Below are 16,383 nucleotides of genomic sequence, written 5' to 3' on the forward strand. Positions count from 1 at the left end.
GACGGCAACACCATGGCAACGCCACACTTCAACTGTTTAGGAGAACTCTGTGTGGAAGCCCCCTGTGTGTGTGTTTGAGAACGAGCATCTGTTCACCTCATTACAAGATAACAGTCGCAGTGAGACTCCCAGAGTTTGAGTGAGTTTGGAAACCACTGGAGGCCTTCATAATGACAGAACAGCATGACAGTAGAATGGTATGACAGGAGAACAGATCAATATGGAAATAGTACGACAGGAGAACAGTATAATAATAGCTTCAAGCAGCAATGACGGATTCCTCCTCAAAATGGTAAAGTATTAAAAAATTGACATATTAGAGGGTTACATTAAACTGCCGACAAAGAAACCGTAAAAGCAGTAACATCCGTGTTCTTTACATTTTTTCCGGGGTTGTAATATCAAACAAATGGCCAGTGTACAGAAGGCTGACATTTTGTCCAGATATAGTATCAAATGAATGGCCGTGTCCACAAGGCTGACATTTAGTCAAGATAACCCGAAATTAAGTGTTGCTGGAATTATGTTTGAGATGATGACTGCAGAGACTGATTCTCCATTTGCGAGATGGACATACTCCCATTATATTTATTCAGAAACGAGGATAATAACATTAGCCCAGTAGTCAAGTGCAATCTACAAGTGACATGGATTGAACGCTCTACTGGATGTACTGTATGATAAGCTGCATTCAACTCAACAAAAGTCATACTTACGCGGTTATTTTGGTGAAAGTAACTCAAAAGTAACGCAAAAGTAGCATTACAATTCAAAGACATTAATATTGTAATATAACAAATTACTCTCAGAGGACAGTAACTAGTCATCTGTAATGTATTACATTTTGGTAGTACTGTGCCCCAACACTGGCAACATGAGGATGACAGCAGAACAGGCAGGAGGGAGGAAGGGAGGGAGACGACAACCAGGTGGGACTGATTGTGTTCAGAGAGAGCTGCCAGAGAGCGTCTCAGTTTGGAGAGTGGAAGTGGAGCGGGGCAGGATGAAGGAGGGCCCCTCCTGCTCTCCACGGTTTAGAGGAGCTGAGAGGTCTGACTCAGCCAAGGATGAGCTCCACTGACCACACTATCAACTGTTTACCCTCAACTGTGGAGACCCAAACGCCTGCTCTCTCTCTCTCTCTCTCTCTCTCTCTCTGTCTCTCTCTCTCTCTCTCTGTCTCTCTCTCTCTCTCTCTCTTTCACTCTCTCTCTCTCTCTCTTTCACTCTCTCTCTCTCTCTCTCTCTCTCTCTCTCTCTCTCTCTCTCTCTCTCTCTCTCTCTCTCTCTCTCTCTCTCTCTCTCTCTCTCTCACTCTCTCTCTCTTTCTCTCTCTCTCGCCAAATCCAGTCAACATGTGTTTGTGGCACATTAGAACTCCCTGGTGGGGAGAGAGGGTACTGCATGCTCCCCTCCCTGCACAGGTCAGCGTTATGCCCGGCCTGTTTAGTTTACAGTTGTAATGCAGTGTAACGCTAAGGTAGGTGTCCCATGGCTACTGGGTGAGGGGGAGGGGAGGCGGGGTGAGGAGGAGTAAGAACCACACGCCGACAGCGTTGTGTGTCCCTGCGGAACGTGTGTGGGCGGTGAGGCGGCTGGAGCAGGAGTTCCTGGTTCCTTTCTGGGTTCCTGATGGAGGAGGCAGAGAACGGTCTGGAGAACAGCGCCGGGGTCACGCACAGTTGATGGACTGAGATGAGGTCATTGAGTCCCTGTTTCACCTCCTCACTCTCCTCCCCCCCGTCTATTTGTCTCCTACCCTCCCTCCCCCCACACACACCTTAGTCGCACCTCTCTCTTCCTCTCTTTCTCCCTCCTATCTCTCTTTCTTGATCTCCACCATTCTCTTTTTCACCACCTTGTTTCCCTTTTCCCTCTGTCTTCTTCAGTGAGTTGGCAGGAAGATGCCTGAGTGGGGGAGTCTGTTTTCTCTGGCTCGTCTTTCCTTCCTCAAACTTTTTAATCTCTCTCTCTCTCAGTTGTTCTCTCGCTCTTCTCACTCTCTCTTCCTCAAAGGAAGTTACAGTAAGTGATAAATTGACACAAAACATTAATGATGGTAACAGTAGTGTGGGTTCTAGTCTCCTTTAATTTTAAAATCAACACTCTTCAAAAAAACACAAACCAGTACACAAGCATATTTAACTGCAGACTAACTAGCTAACTAAATGAATGAACTTACTAGTTGACTAAATGTATATACTTACCAGCTAACAAAATGCAGGGACTGACTAGTTTATTAAAAGCAGAGACTAATTGGCTGACTTAGTGCGGAGGCTAACTAGCTAACTAAATACAATGTCTACACCAAAAAAGTGTAGACATTGTATTTATTTTATAGTAATTTTATTTGTAAAACAAGTTTGAAATAAAATAACTGAACAAACATGTCAACATTATTAGAATGCCCAAATAGTGGAATACCAACTTCTTAAAAAAAAACAACAACTGCACACATAAACATTAAAGTGATAGTGTGCCATTTGGAATAATGCTAAGGAGTATCCTAAGGCCAGCATTCTGGCAGCAGGTGGATACATGTATAATTTGATGTGAACTGTGAGCTGTAAAGGTTGAGGGGGGGGGGGGGGGTCAATGTTAGGGGTCAAGGGTCAAGAAGGTGTAGGGTCAGGAGTCAGGGGGTCAGGTTTTCGAGTGATGTAGGGGGGAGGAGGGGGGGGGTCAGAGGTCGGGTTAATGTAGGGTCGGGCTCGTCAGGGGTCAGGGCCAGGCTGACCGTCTGCTGGTGCATGCGGTCCAGGATGCGGTGGATGCTGCTAAAGCTGGGCCTGTCGGTGGGCTGGCTGCTCCAGCAGAGCCTCATCAGGTTGTACAGCTCCAGCGGACACCTCTCTGGGCAGCCCAGGATGTGGCCGTCCCTTACGTAGTAGATGACCTCCTCGTGGGCCATGCCGTAGTACGGCTGCATGCCGTGGGAGAAGATCTCCCACAGGACCACGCCAAACGCCCACACGTCCGACTCGCTGGTGTAGCGGTTGTAGAAGATGGACTCGGGAGGCATCCAGCGGATGGGGATAGCGTCGTTCTCGTTGGCCTTGTAGTAGTCTGCCGAGTAGATATTCCTGGAGAGGCCGAAGTCGGCGATCTTCACCACCATCTCCTGGCCGACCAGACAGTTCCGGGTGGCGAGGTCGCGGTGGACGAACTTGCGCTCCGATAGGTAGGCCATCCCCGCGGCGACCTGACGAGCCACGAACAGCTGGTCGTCACAGGCTAGAGGCCCCGCCTCCAGCTCCGAGGAAAAGCTGCGCCCCGATAGGCTGGCTTGGCTGAGGGTGTGTCGGTGGGCGGGGGACTGTCGCCGGAGGAACTCATTCAGGTCACCATGGGCCATGTACTCAAACATGAGACACATGGGCTTCCCCACAGCACACACACCTGTGTGTGTGAGAGAGGACACAGGAGTCAGAAAACACACACATACACACACCTGTAGTAAAGGACACACATGGGTCAGATACACACACACACATCTACAGCTGTCAGCTAAACGGACAACCTGATATCCCACCCACGTCATATTTAAGCAGAATACAGTAGCGGCTGGGCTCTGATGTAAACATGGCATGTCACTAACATGACACGCACAATCCTCCCACACCTGGCTCTGTTTGTATGTCTGTGTGTGTGTGTTTCAACAGGCACATGAGAGACCAGAGATTTCATGCATTAGTTCCTGTCCCAGAGGGCATATTAAGGGTCATCTCTCCAGCGAATGATCAGGTCTATTTACATCTCTCTCTCTCTCTCTCTCTCTCTCTCTCTCTCTCTCTCTCTCTCTCTCTCTCTCTCTCTCTCTCTCTCTCTCTCTCTCTCTCTCTCTCTCTCTCTCTCTCTCTCTCTCTCTCTCTCTCTCTCTTCCTCTCTCTCACTGGGGTGCAGTAGTTTAGCGATACCCTTGAGGGAAGGACTCCATAGTAATGGGATCAAGATGTTTTCAGTCCACAGCTATATATAGAGAAGGTCAGGCACATGCTGCATAAATATTAATTTTAACTGATGAAACCCTTTCAACAGGGGTACTAATGGATGGCCTCTTCTAAAGAAAATCAATTTTGACCGACATTTCAACTGAGCAACTAGCTCACCATTAAAACGTACAACGTCAGGGTGGTCAATGAACTCACCTAACAGTCGCACAATGTTGGGGTGGTCAAACTCGGCCATGAGGGCTGCCTCTCTCTGGAAGTCGTTCTGCATGTCAGCCGACGCCTCTTCCTTCAGCATCTTCACGGCGACCATGGTGAAGGGCTCCACTGACAGCAGCCCTGGGGCCCTGAGGAGATGCACACACACGGACATGGTGAGACTGGCACCATAGATCGATCGGATCCAACATGGATGCCTAGTGGATTTCTGGGCCAAAATGGCAGCATTGCGTGTCGCCCTGCTTCCTGTGACTCCTTCGGAGGGTTCCTGTGACTGCTAAACATGCTGGAAGAGGACACAAATAGGTCTGCCACACACACACATGTACAAACACACACACACACACACATAGACCAGAGGCATACAGATAGTACACATGTATGCACACACACACATACACACACACACAAACATACGCACTACCTTCTCTTCCTCTCTCACACCCCTTCACATGGGAAGCTTCACATTGAGGCCATCTGATGAGGCAGATATTATCTCCCAGGGTCTATTTAGAGCTAGTGTGTATCTGCACATAAGGATGTGTGTGTGTGTGTGTGTGTGTGTGTAAGAGAGAGAGGGGGGATGTTGAGGGTGAAGTTTTGTGTGTGTGTGAGAGAGAGGGTGAGGTTGTGTGTGTATGTGTCTGTCTGTGTGTGAGGGTGTGTGTGAGGGTTAAATATCCCACGCTGCTCTTCCCAGGAGTCTCTGTGTGCTGGAGGCATTCCGCTGCGTTGCCACAGGATTATCAGGAGAGGAGCTGTGCTCCAGCTCTCAGCACCTGTCTCTCTCTCTGCCTCTTCCTGTCCGCCTGGCCGTTTCTTCCTCTTTCTAGCTGTCTGTCGTTTTTTGGCCATTTACCCGTCTGTCTCTTTGCCTGCAAGTCAGCCTTGCCTGCCTTTCTGTCTTTCAGTCTGTGTTTCTGACTGCCTGTCTGTTTCCAAGTCTGTCTGTCTGTCTATCTGTCTGTCTGTCGGACTGTAGGGAGGTTTAACGACGTTTGGCGACAGTTACTCTAGGGTAAGCTAGCTCTCAGATGGCTGGCATGTGTTGCCAGTCATGAGACGGTCTGAGTGACGCAGCAGCAATCTCCAGAGCCCCGGTCTAACCCTGTCTCCTTGCTGCTGTTAGTCCCGCTAGCGTCATCCACAGAAACCAGAGACACCCCCCAAACACCCTGCCAACCCCCCCCATCACACACACAGACTCCTCCACCCAGCATCTCACCTGGAACACTCCTCCATGACCCCCTCCCTGTCTCCATCCGTCCCGTCCACTCTTACCTCCCCCCAACCCCCCTCTGAGCTATCTCGATTGCACCTATCCTCTTACGGCGCCCCCCTCGCCCATGTTTCTCCCCCGCCCCTCCCTCCCTCCCACCACCTCACCTGGCCTGGAAGACGCGGCCGAAGGCCCCCTCTCCGATGTCTCGGACATACTGGATGTTGTTGCGGGGGTACTCCAGGGCCAGCAGCTTGGTGTTCAGGAGCAGGGGGAGGCGCTGGTACATGGGGTTGGGGTGGAGGCGGTCCAGCAGAAGCTCAGAGGGCAGAGCGGTCAGGGTGGGGGCCTCCATCGCCCTGGGAGACGGGGGGTTGGTTGGGAGGGGGGTGGGGTGAGGGGGTTCAGGGTTAATGTGACTAGCGACCGTAGACTCCGGAGCGCAACTGGTCGTCGCCGCCGGGGGCTTACCTCTTCCTGTTCCTCCAGAGCTTCCTCCTGCGTCGACACATGAGGACGATGATGCTGAGGAAGGCCACGCCCGCCACGCCAGCCAGCAGGCAGATGATGACGCTCATGGAGTAGGCGGGGGAGACGGGGAGAGGGGGGAGGGGGGGGGTCTGACGGGGGAACGAGGTCTCCGGCTTCACCACCGTGGCTGAAACTGGGAGGGGGGGGGAGGAGAGAGAGAGGGAGGTGTGAAGAGGGAGAGAGACATAGCAGAACAAACACAGAGAGATAGTTGTGTGTGTGGGGGTGTGCGTGTGTGGGGGTGTGCGTGTGTGGGGGTGCGTGTGTGTGTGTGTGTGGGTGTGTGTGTCTCACCCTCTCTACACCGGGGGATGCTGCAGTACTCCCAATGAACATTTGGGTTGAAGGTGTAACACCAGGGTCTCTCACGGACCCCTCCAGGGTTCCTGCACCTGCTTCCTGCGTTCCGCAGCTCTGGAATCACCACGGCGGACAGCCGGTGCTGCTGGGGATTCTAGAATCAGAACCCAGGGACCATAGAACCAGAACGTTTCACTGGGGGCATTTTCACAGGAACCAGAACACAGACACTTTACAGATACAACCATCCACTCAAAATTATTAATTAAAATGAGGTAAATATACATCAATAATATAGAAAATATATATATCTGAATGTAGATGACGGTTCTAATCTGTATAAATCTCTGTCTCTCATTTTATATACAGTACCAGTCAAAAGTTTGGACACATTTTCCAAATTATCTCATCGCACATAATTGTTTTCATTAACTTTTCATTTGTGTTTTCATGTTGTGTATTAGTATTAAATTGAACAAGACTTGACACTAATGTGTGGAGCTGAGAAATTGTTTGACAACTGGAGTCAGAGATAAACCACAGTAAAGTGCCGGAGATTACAGTAAGACCGACCAGGGGACCTGAGGGGTTCATGAAGGTATGCATCCCCTGTGGGTCTAATGGGGCAGTCTGATGACTAATGGATCCAACATGGTCCTGAGTAGATTGAGGCTTGTTTTTGTGGTGTGTGTGGTGTGTGTGTGATGTGTGAGGGGATTGGGGGTCTCGGACAGCTGGTAGGGTTTCCTGTGAGAACTTCGGGAGTGTGTTCACTGTCAGTTTCAAGCATCGGTTTGTAAAGACCATGGCCCGCTGATGTACGCCCCCCCCCCCCACACACACACACACTCTCAGCCACTCTCCCTTTAGAGAGGTCATTATGGGTACCAGAGAGAGAGAGAGAGAGAGAGAGAGAGAGAGAGAGAGAGAGAGAGAGAGAGAGAGAGTGAGTGTGAGTGTGAGTGTGTGAGTGTGTGAGAGGGTGAAAGTGTTTTGTGTGTTTGTGTGTGTGAGCGATAGAAAGATAGAAAGAAGGAGAGAGTGTCTTGCGTGTGAAGACTAATTGCTTCCAGAGCAGGATGTGACACTGTGAACCCCTCCCCCTCTCAGCACGAGGCACACACACCCACACTACAATCCAGCGTTCCCTAACCCAGCCATTCTGCCTCACATGCCCCCTGAGTTTTGGGATGTGTGCCTGATGTTGACTGCTCCAGATCTCCCCAGAGAAGGGGAGAGAGTGTGAGGATGATGACAAACACCAACACAGTGTCTGGGGTCGGCTTGGTCCTCTGCGACGGGGTCCGCGAAGCATGGACTTGGGTTACCAGTGAAACGACACTGCATGACAGACATCACGAGGGAGAGGGAGAGGGAGAGAGAGAGAGAGAGAGAGAGAGAGAGAGAGAGAGAGAGAGAGAGAGAGAGAGAGAGAGAGAGAGAGAGAGAGAGAGAGAGAGAGAGAGAGAGAGAGAGATGGCTTCCTACCTGCTGGTTCCAAGGCTGACAGGGGATGCCAGAGCTGGTCATGTTCACCCTGCCCTGATAAAAGCGTCCTCTGTCATCATAACACGTGGCTAAGGGGACACACACATGCACACGCACGTGTACACAACTTTCGTCATTCTCATTGCAAAACAAAAAGTTTGAAATGCTTCAGTAGAAATTTCAGCTGGCCAGTGTCTGGAAACAGATGACTTCAGACGTACTTGTAACTTGATCTTTCTTGATGTCTGAAACACAGAGGTGAGAACATCAGTCCAACACATGGGAAACAGACCCGACACAGTCACTGCAGTTGATTGGCTACTGCACCCAGGAAGTCTAAATTAGCTCCAGCATGATGTGGTTGGAGTTAATATTTCCACAGTATTCATCTTTGTACTACATGTTTAGAGGTGTTGGTGTTTAGATGTGGGATGAATGGGGCTCTGGAAGTCTGGGTGGTGATCTAGAGGTGTGGTATGAGGGGGGGGTCTGGGGGTCTGGTCATTAGGGGGAGTTAGTGGCTTGTTGAGAGGCAGGAGTGTCTTACCTAAGAAGGGCACGTGTGTGCAGGCAGCAGGGTCAGTGTGCAGGCTGGGCAGGGCCTGACAGTTGGGCAGGGGGGGGCGCAGGCCTGTGTCAGCTCCCCCCTCCAGCAGCAGCCACTCCTTGTGGCAGAACAGCTCCTTCACTGCCAGACAGTGCTCCCTGGGAGTCACACACATACCCCCCCCCACACACACACACACACACACACACATAACCCCCACACACACACATAACGCCCCCCCCCCACACACACACACACACAAACACACACACAAATAACCCCCATACATACACATATATAACCCCCCCCCCCCCCAGACACACACATTACCCACACACACAAAACCCACCCACACACACGCATAACCCAAACACACGGAGGACAGATGAAGAGAATTGTTGGGAGGGAGAGTGGAAAGAAGAGAGGGATAAAGGGAGAGTGTAAATCTTCCTGGAGAAGATCTACATCAGTTACACATCTGCATCAACTCACATGCGAGAGGGAGGGTTAAGGGTGGGCCATTACCTTGAGACAGGCTTGGAGGAGGGGTTAGGAGTGGAGCCATTCGATGCAAATGAGTAAGGGGGCGGGGTTAGGGGTGGATATAGTACCTGCAGATGGGTTTGGGGGCGGGGCCGAGGCCTGAGGGGTTGCAGTCCTGGAAGGACAGGTGGCAGAGCAGGGAGCGTGCGGCGGGGCTACAGAGCGCGCTCAGTCCGTCCAGCTCCGCCCACGCACTTTGGACCAGGAACTCCTGGGCGTCTTCAGGGTCGGCCAGCGACGTGTTGAAAAACACCAGAGCGTCGCTGCGCAGCACGCCACGACAGGTCCCCCCACGGTACACACTGCAGTACCCTGTCACCCCCTTGTACAACCTAGACACACAGGACACACAATGCCACATCAGAGAGAAAGACACACACACGCACACCAGAGGGGGAGTGTCACGTTACCAAAGTGAAGTAACACACAGACTTACACACATCCACATCAGAAGGAAACACTAACTTTATGAATGTGAGACCGCATACACACAAACACACACATCAGAGGAAAACACACACACACACACACTACCACAGGAAAGTACACGCCATCAAGGAAAGATATTTGCCTTCCACTCGCACACACACACATGCTCACACATCACCACATGAACACAAACCAGCATCACCACAGGAATACACACGCACACACAACCAACTGATAAACACAGACATTATAGAGCCTAAATGTCTCCTCTTTGTCTGCGAGTGTCGTGTGCGCGCGTGCGTGTGTGTGTGTTTGCGCAAGCCAGATCTCTATCCATGTGGTAACATTGTCCAGATGGTGAAGGAGTCTGTTGGTTCAGCAGAGTTCAGCTCCATGCCAGATACACTGTTAGAATGGTGCCTGGTTCATTCACTCAGAGAAAGGGTTTATTTTGCTAGCTGCCCCAACAGGAAGCCTACTCTTCCTGGAGTCGTCTTCTTCTCTGTGTAAACCTACTCTGTGTGCTCTCTAAAGCTAAGCAGGTTCTCTAGGAGCTGTGCCTCTTCTCTGTTTTATTGGAGAGTTCACATGCAGCAGCTGCAGCCGAGAGTCGGAACGTCTGAAGCATTGAACTGTCCGTTTTAAGACTTTTCCACATTCCCCCCAAAAACATTCAAGAAGTTCAATCTGAAACCATTTAGACTGTTATGAGCCTGCTTTTACACGAAACATCTGAACACATCACAGCAGACCATAGCACAACGTTACCCAACACAGCAGACCATAGCACAACGTTACCCAACACAGCAGACCATAGCACAACGTTACCCAACACAGCAGACCATAGCACAACGTTACCCAACACAGCAGACCATAGCACAACGTTACCCAACACAGCAGACCACACCGCGACGCGACACCCAGCTGGATCAGACCGGAACTTACCTCCACTCTATGGGGAAGTGACAGGAGCCGCGGACCAGGAGCAGGACCGTGGAGAGGAGCAGAGAGAGAGGAGTTAGACCAGGACCACACAGAACAGACACCATGCTGCCCTGCTGACCACAGCTACTGTGAGGCACCCGACCAGGCCTGGGGCCGGCCTCCGTGCGTGTGTGTGCGTGTGAGGGGGGGGATAACAATGCTGACCAAATGGGGAGTGATAGAAACAACAAATCAGGCCCACTGGACAGCTGAAGACGCAAATCACTCACACACACACACGCGCGTGCAGCAGCTCGCAAAACATTACTGTCGCACACAGAGACAATCAATGACAAATCTCCATCCGAACCGTTCCGTAGGTTCCCCTAGTGAGGTGGGTTTGGGTGTAGCTGTGGGTGTGGTCTGCCTGGCTCTCCAGTGGATGGCCCTGTCTAGGGTGTTGGGTGTTGGGCTGGGCTGGAGCCGGTCCTACCTGCCACGGTGACCCGGGCTGTGGCCTTGACGGTGTTGGCCCCAGCACTGTGTCTGTTGGAGGCCACACAGGTGTACAGGGCCGGCTTGGTGACGGTGACCCGGAGCACGGACAGAACCACCTCTCCTGTCAGGGTCTCCTCCACGGAGCCCTCGGAAATCTGAGAGGAGGAGGAGGGGGGGGGGGGGGTAGAGGGGAAGAGAGAGCAACACAGGTGGACAGGGAGCAAATTCAGACTTTACAACTCTTTTTCAAATGTGTTTTCGTGTTTGCCGGCATGTGTGTGGGTGAAGAAAGAGAGAGAGAGAGAGAGAGAGAGAGAGAGAGAGAGAGAGAGAGAGAGAGAGAGAGAGTGACAGAGAGAGAGAGAAAGAGAGAGAGAGACAGAGAGAGAGAGACAAAGACAGAGAGAGAGAAAGAGAGAGAGAGAGTGGATACAGAGTGGATACAGACATTACACCACTTTTTTAATGTGTTTTTGTCTTTGCCTGCATATGTGTGTGAGGAAGAGAGAGAGACAGAGAGAGAGAGAAGGGTAGAGAACTGAGTGTTCCTTGCTTCACTCCTGGTGCTGATATATGTGGGGTCTATATTTGACAGTGAGGCTCACTGGGTCTCTTTTAGCAAGCCCTTCATCCGGCTGGAGGAAATTAATGACATGAGGGAGCTGCCAAAAGACCTTGTCCCACGCAGTCATTTTTAATCATTAGACCAACATCCCCCCCACAGACACACACACACACACCAAATAAATGCACAATCACACACACACACACATATGTATTTCTAGCATAACAAAATATGTTATTACACAGCCCTGAGGACAGAGTCCTTGTCATTAGGGAGACCATCTCAATAGCATGAACAGAAGAGTGGCTCCCAGTATTGTGTCAGAGCCCTGTCATGTCATGTCTGGGTTGGAGACGCGGGGTGTGAGAGCTGACAGGGCTCACCGTGTTGCTGTTTTCAAGCCAAGTGATGGTGGGGATGGGGTTTCCTGTGGCGTTGCATTCCAGAGACACCTCACCGCCAAACGGCACGCGCTGCTCCTTTGGCACACGCAAGATTCTGGCCGGGGCTGAACACACACACACACACACACACACATATACAGTAAACACATTCTTAAAGACGTGAAGGTTTTTTAGTAGGCTTTCCTCTTTCATCATGAGCTGTGGGACCCTGTATCCCTGACAACAAACCACCACAGGGCGTGGTGTATCTCATGGCCACAAGCTCCACAATTGAGCTATTGTGCTATTCATTGCCACAACCCATGCTATGGTGCTTCTGTTATTGCAGCATGCTGTGTAGTGTGTAGTGTGTAGTGCAGGGAACACCTACCCTGGACTGCGATGGTGACCGGCTTGGAGAAGGCGATCCCGAAGCTGTTCTTGGCGACGCAGCGATACTGACCTGCGTCCTGCCTCTGGATGGTGTGGATCTTCAGAGCTCCGTAATCCAGGATGGTGATGCGATCACTGACCTGCAGGGGCAGAACCGGACAGGGGCTTCTTACTTAGATGGGACAACCGCCTCTGTATATGCTGACTCTTGCTTAGAGACTTGTTGCTCTTGTTGGTTAGTGGCAACTGATTTAAACTGTTGTATTCGCTCCTAAATATTCTATTTTAGTTCATTTTATTTTTATTTTTACTGTTGCTGCTTTTTCTACAGGTACACTTGCACTTAAAGATTCATGTTGTTTAATTGTAACTTGCTTAACTACATGCTCTTATGGTTCTTCCCTTTGGCACTTATTTTTTTGGTTGTTCACAATGTGTGCTTCTTGTTTTGGCTACCCGCAATGCTTTGGGGCTATCTTGTGGTTTTTATCAGTGACCTAAGGCACTTTGTAAAGCTCTCTCTTGAAATTCATTTAGTCTGCTAAATGAATAAATATAAATGTAAATGTATGTTAGCACGGAGAACATGGTCATGATCACCGTCTGTCAGGAGACCACCTTCCCTGCTGCACCAGCTGAGCGAAGCAGAATGGGTGTGTCCACCTCACCCACCTGGATGAGACCGTCGTCTTTGATCCAGGAGATGTCGGGTTTGGGGTTGCCGAGGGTGACGCAGGGCAGCACAGCCTTGGAGTCCAACATGAGTGTGACGTTGTTGGGGTGGCGCTTGATCTGGGGTTCTGACGGTGACACACACACACACAGAGACAGAACACTGTTAGCGGACACAGGCAGTGTGCCCTGCAAAGGGCACCGCGTCAGCTGTCTCTGGCACGATCACAACACAGATAGATACTGTTGAGCTGGGCGGGCATAACTGGCGTGGCCTGGCATGGCCTTCACCCTCCGCCATCTAGCCTGGAGCCTGGAGCCTGACATGAGTGTCTCTGGGAGGGGTGGAGGAGGGAGGGAGGTAGGGGGAGGCAGGCCGAGGGACAGGGCGGGGGAGTGACCCAGACAGACAGGCAGACAGACAGACGTACTCATCTTGAGCTGGAGGGCTCCACAGCTCTTGGCTGGCTCTCCCACACCGTTGGTGGCGAGGCAGCAGTACTCCCCGCTGTCAGAGTCTCGGACGTGGGGGATGACCAGCATCTGACCCTGCTCCCTGGTCACGTAGCGACTGTCATAGTAACTATGAAGGAGGGGACAAGGGAGACCAAGGGAGGCAGAGAGAGAGAGATTCTTCAGCCTTTACTCATCTGACATTATCTGTTGGGCGAAAGGCATTGTGGGCAGTCTCTTACGGGATTGGGTGGTTGTTGCGTGTCCAGGTGATGTCAGCTGCAGGGCGGGACTGGACCTCGCAGATGAAAGTGGCATTGTGATCCAGGAGGACGTCCACAGTCTCTAGTAGAGTGATGATGCGGGGTGCTGGACACACACACGCGCAAGTAAAAACAGGAAAAAACATTTGGAACACTAGATGAGGAAGACTTAGCCTCTCCACAGTGGCGTATCCTCAGCATACACAAACAGCTGTTTATAACTGGTTTGGAGTAAACAGCGTCTGTAAACAACGTTGGGAGTACCGAGCCGCACTACTGAGTCATGTGCTGTGACTGGTGCCATTTGTCCGTTGCTGTGTGTATAAGCGTGTGCGTGCGTGCACGGGTGTGTGTGTGTGTGTGTGCACTGTGTCGTCCCCTCGGTTCAGCCATGCCATGTATCACACAGAAAACAGCAGGATCCTCTCATGTCTCTGCATTCATCACATTCACATTTGCTCCTCGTCAGCAGGTCACCGTTTGTCTGCTGTGTGTCTTGTGAAACATTGTTTTCACAACAGAATAGCAGAAATACCAAACTCTGTCAAGTTCTGAAGGAGAGACGGGTCATAGAGAAAGAGGGAGACAGACAAAGATACAGAGAGAGAGAGAGAGAGAGAGAGAGAGAGAGACCTCAGGAATGCTCCTGTCTCTTGGACAGCTGATTGGTACTGTAATTGATGTGAGTCTAGAATAGACTCCTGTGATATTTACAGTCATAAAGCCAATGTACACCTCCAACTCAGGGTCTGTGATGTACCAGGACCAAACACACACACACACACACACACACACAGAGGAGGACATAGGCTGGTTTTCTGTTAGAACACAGGCATAGTTATTTAAGGCATTTCATCATAGCATGTTATGAAGTTGTGGATTGTTATTAAGAGAGACACATGCCATGGCTGTGTCCTAACAACTCATCACCTACACTCACAGACAACTCACTGGCCGGGTTACCACGAATATGAGCCATGATATATGTGTCTGTCTGTTTGTGTGTGTGTGTGCGCGTGTGTGTACGTTTTTGCAAGTGTGTGCATACAGGAAGAGTGGCTAGTTGCCAGGGGAACTAAGGGCTTAAGCTGAATATAGGGTATCAGTAGACTAAGACCCTGGGCATGGAGAGAGACTCCAGCCATGTTACACCAACCTAACAGTAGCAGAACAACCCTCTGCTACTGTAGGTCCCAGAGCAGAACAACTCTACTGTCCCTGTAGCTCCAGAGCAGAACAACACTACTGTCCCTGTAGCTCCAGAGCAGAACAACACTACTGTCCCTGTAGCTCCAGAGCAGAACAACACTACTGTCCCTGTAGCTCCAGAGCAGAACAACACTACTGTCCCTGTAGCTCCAGAGCAGAACAATACTACTGTCCCTGTAGCTCCAGAGCAGAACAACACTACTGTCCCTGTAGCTCCAGAGCAGAACAACACTACTGTCCCTGTAGCTCCAGAGCAGAACAACACTGTTAGTAGTGCTGCACACTATTTTGTATCTCTCCTGCCCTCCAGTGTTTCAGATATTACTGACAGAGCAACTAGATTTAGTCTATAGGACCCTTCACGATAGAACATTACAATCACATCCTGAGGTATTTAAGAGTTGAACTATCCTTAGAGCCCATGTATTGAACCTATCCTTAGAACACTCACGTCTTTGCAGTCCATGGCAGGCTGTGAGAACAACACACATGACTAGGACCCGGACCAGGACCTGGACCTGTTCTAGTAGTTTCATGTTGCTTCTGGAAGGGTTCTGGTCCTGTTCGGTTCAGTCTCCCATCTGGGGCCAGGGTTTGTCCGTAATTCTGTTGGTAGGTTTTATGTTGTAGTCCGGCTGGAAGTTTACCAGGCTGTTTTTGAAGACATAATACAGCGTGTTACAGAACCCGCCATGCTAGCTAGCTAACTGGAAGCTCGGGTATCTCTCTCTCTCTCTCTCTCTCTCTCTCTCTCTCTCTCTCTCCCTCTCCCTCTCCCTCTCCCTCTCTCCCTCTCCCTCTCTCTCTCTCTCTCTCTCTCTCTCTCTCTCTATCTCTCTCTCTCTCTCTCTCTCTCTCTCTCTCTCTCTCTCTAATATCTGTCTCTCTGACTGGGCTGACGGACAGTAGCAGCTGTTTCAAAGCTACTTAAGAGTCCCTCATGATACACCAGCACACACACAAAATCAATCAGTCCACATGACACACCACTTCTACTATAAAAGTGGATGATGGTGATAATGCCCCCATGCACAAAGTGAGTGTCCATTCAGAATACGTTCTGGTGTGTGAAAACCTAACCTGACCTGCCCAGTCCCTGACCTCAACAGCAACAAACACACTTGGGATCGATTCTAACACCATCAGTCAGCCAGGTCCAATCACCCAACATCAGTTCCCAACCTCCCTAGTGCTCTTGTCCCATTCAAAATCTTGTTCTCCTTTAGACCCTAACTCTGAACCTAACCCCAAACCCAACCTTAACCATAACAATAGCCAAAAAAACATAACCTGAACCCAAATCCTAAACCTAGCCTCCTCTCCTAACCCCGACCAGACAAATATCCCTAACGCCTAACTCCAATCCATAATGCAATTCTGAACCTAACACTAATTTGTGTTGCTCTGATTGGTACCAATCAAATACAATGGCGTCCAGAGTCATTTGGTCTGTGCCCTTTGGAAATCAAAAATGTACTCTAACTGCTCAGGCGATGTCCCGAAAACCTTCTAGAAACATACACTGAACAGGAATATACCCCACCAACTACATTTTTCCACCAGCTACACACAGCCGCACAGACACACACACGCACACTAACACACCCTCAGGCAGCCTTTGTGTAGACCAGTCCACCTGTTGCTTGGCTCCAGGCATCCTGTGGTTTATTTTAAGCGGGAATGACATTTCCCAGACTGTTGTTTGCTGCCATACACACAGCCACGGCTGGCAAGACCTTCAGACTATTGTGTTCCCAGGGTGTGTGCATACATGTGTGTATGCATGTGTGTGTTCAT

General features: G+C 50.5%; 1 protein-coding gene across 1 annotated transcript; it reads right to left on the reverse strand.

Annotated features, from left to right (window-relative positions):
* Positions 1 to 2,069: 2,069 nt before the first annotated feature.
* Positions 2,070 to 15,321, reverse strand: musk (muscle, skeletal, receptor tyrosine kinase). Its single transcript, XM_084687404.1, has 17 exons — positions 15,038 to 15,321; positions 13,357 to 13,483; positions 13,093 to 13,244; positions 12,662 to 12,789; positions 11,988 to 12,129; positions 11,597 to 11,721; positions 10,644 to 10,803; positions 10,172 to 10,178; positions 8,866 to 9,129; positions 8,255 to 8,412; positions 7,929 to 7,952; positions 7,708 to 7,796; positions 6,214 to 6,373; positions 5,860 to 6,052; positions 5,556 to 5,747; positions 4,149 to 4,297; positions 2,070 to 3,399 (listed from the first exon to the last, which is right to left on the reverse strand). The coding sequence occupies exons 1-17, from the start codon at positions 15,120 to 15,122 to the stop codon at positions 2,636 to 2,638; spliced, it is 2,919 nt and encodes a 972-aa protein (XP_084543530.1). The 5' UTR covers positions 15,123 to 15,321; the 3' UTR covers positions 2,070 to 2,635.
* Between the last annotated feature and the right edge of the window lie 1,062 nt (positions 15,322 to 16,383).

Source organism: Hypomesus nipponensis, chromosome 22 (genome assembly GCF_054491055.1).
Source record: "Hypomesus nipponensis isolate SF chromosome 22, ASM5449105v1, whole genome shotgun sequence".
Lineage (NCBI taxonomy): Eukaryota > Metazoa > Chordata > Actinopteri > Osmeriformes > Osmeridae > Hypomesus > Hypomesus nipponensis.

Coding starts and splice junctions, on each gene's coding strand:
- musk (XM_084687404.1), bottom strand. CDS start 15,122: ATGAAACTACTAGAACAGGTCCAGGTCCTGGTCCGGGTCCTAGTCATG. Junction 13,245..13,356: donor CGCAACAACCACCCAATCCC/GTAAGAGACTGC, acceptor CCTCCTTCATAG/TTACTATGACAGTCGCTACG. Junction 11,722..11,987: donor GGTCACCATCGCAGTCCAGG/GTAGGTGTTCCC, acceptor GTGTGTGTTCAG/CCCCGGCCAGAATCTTGCGT.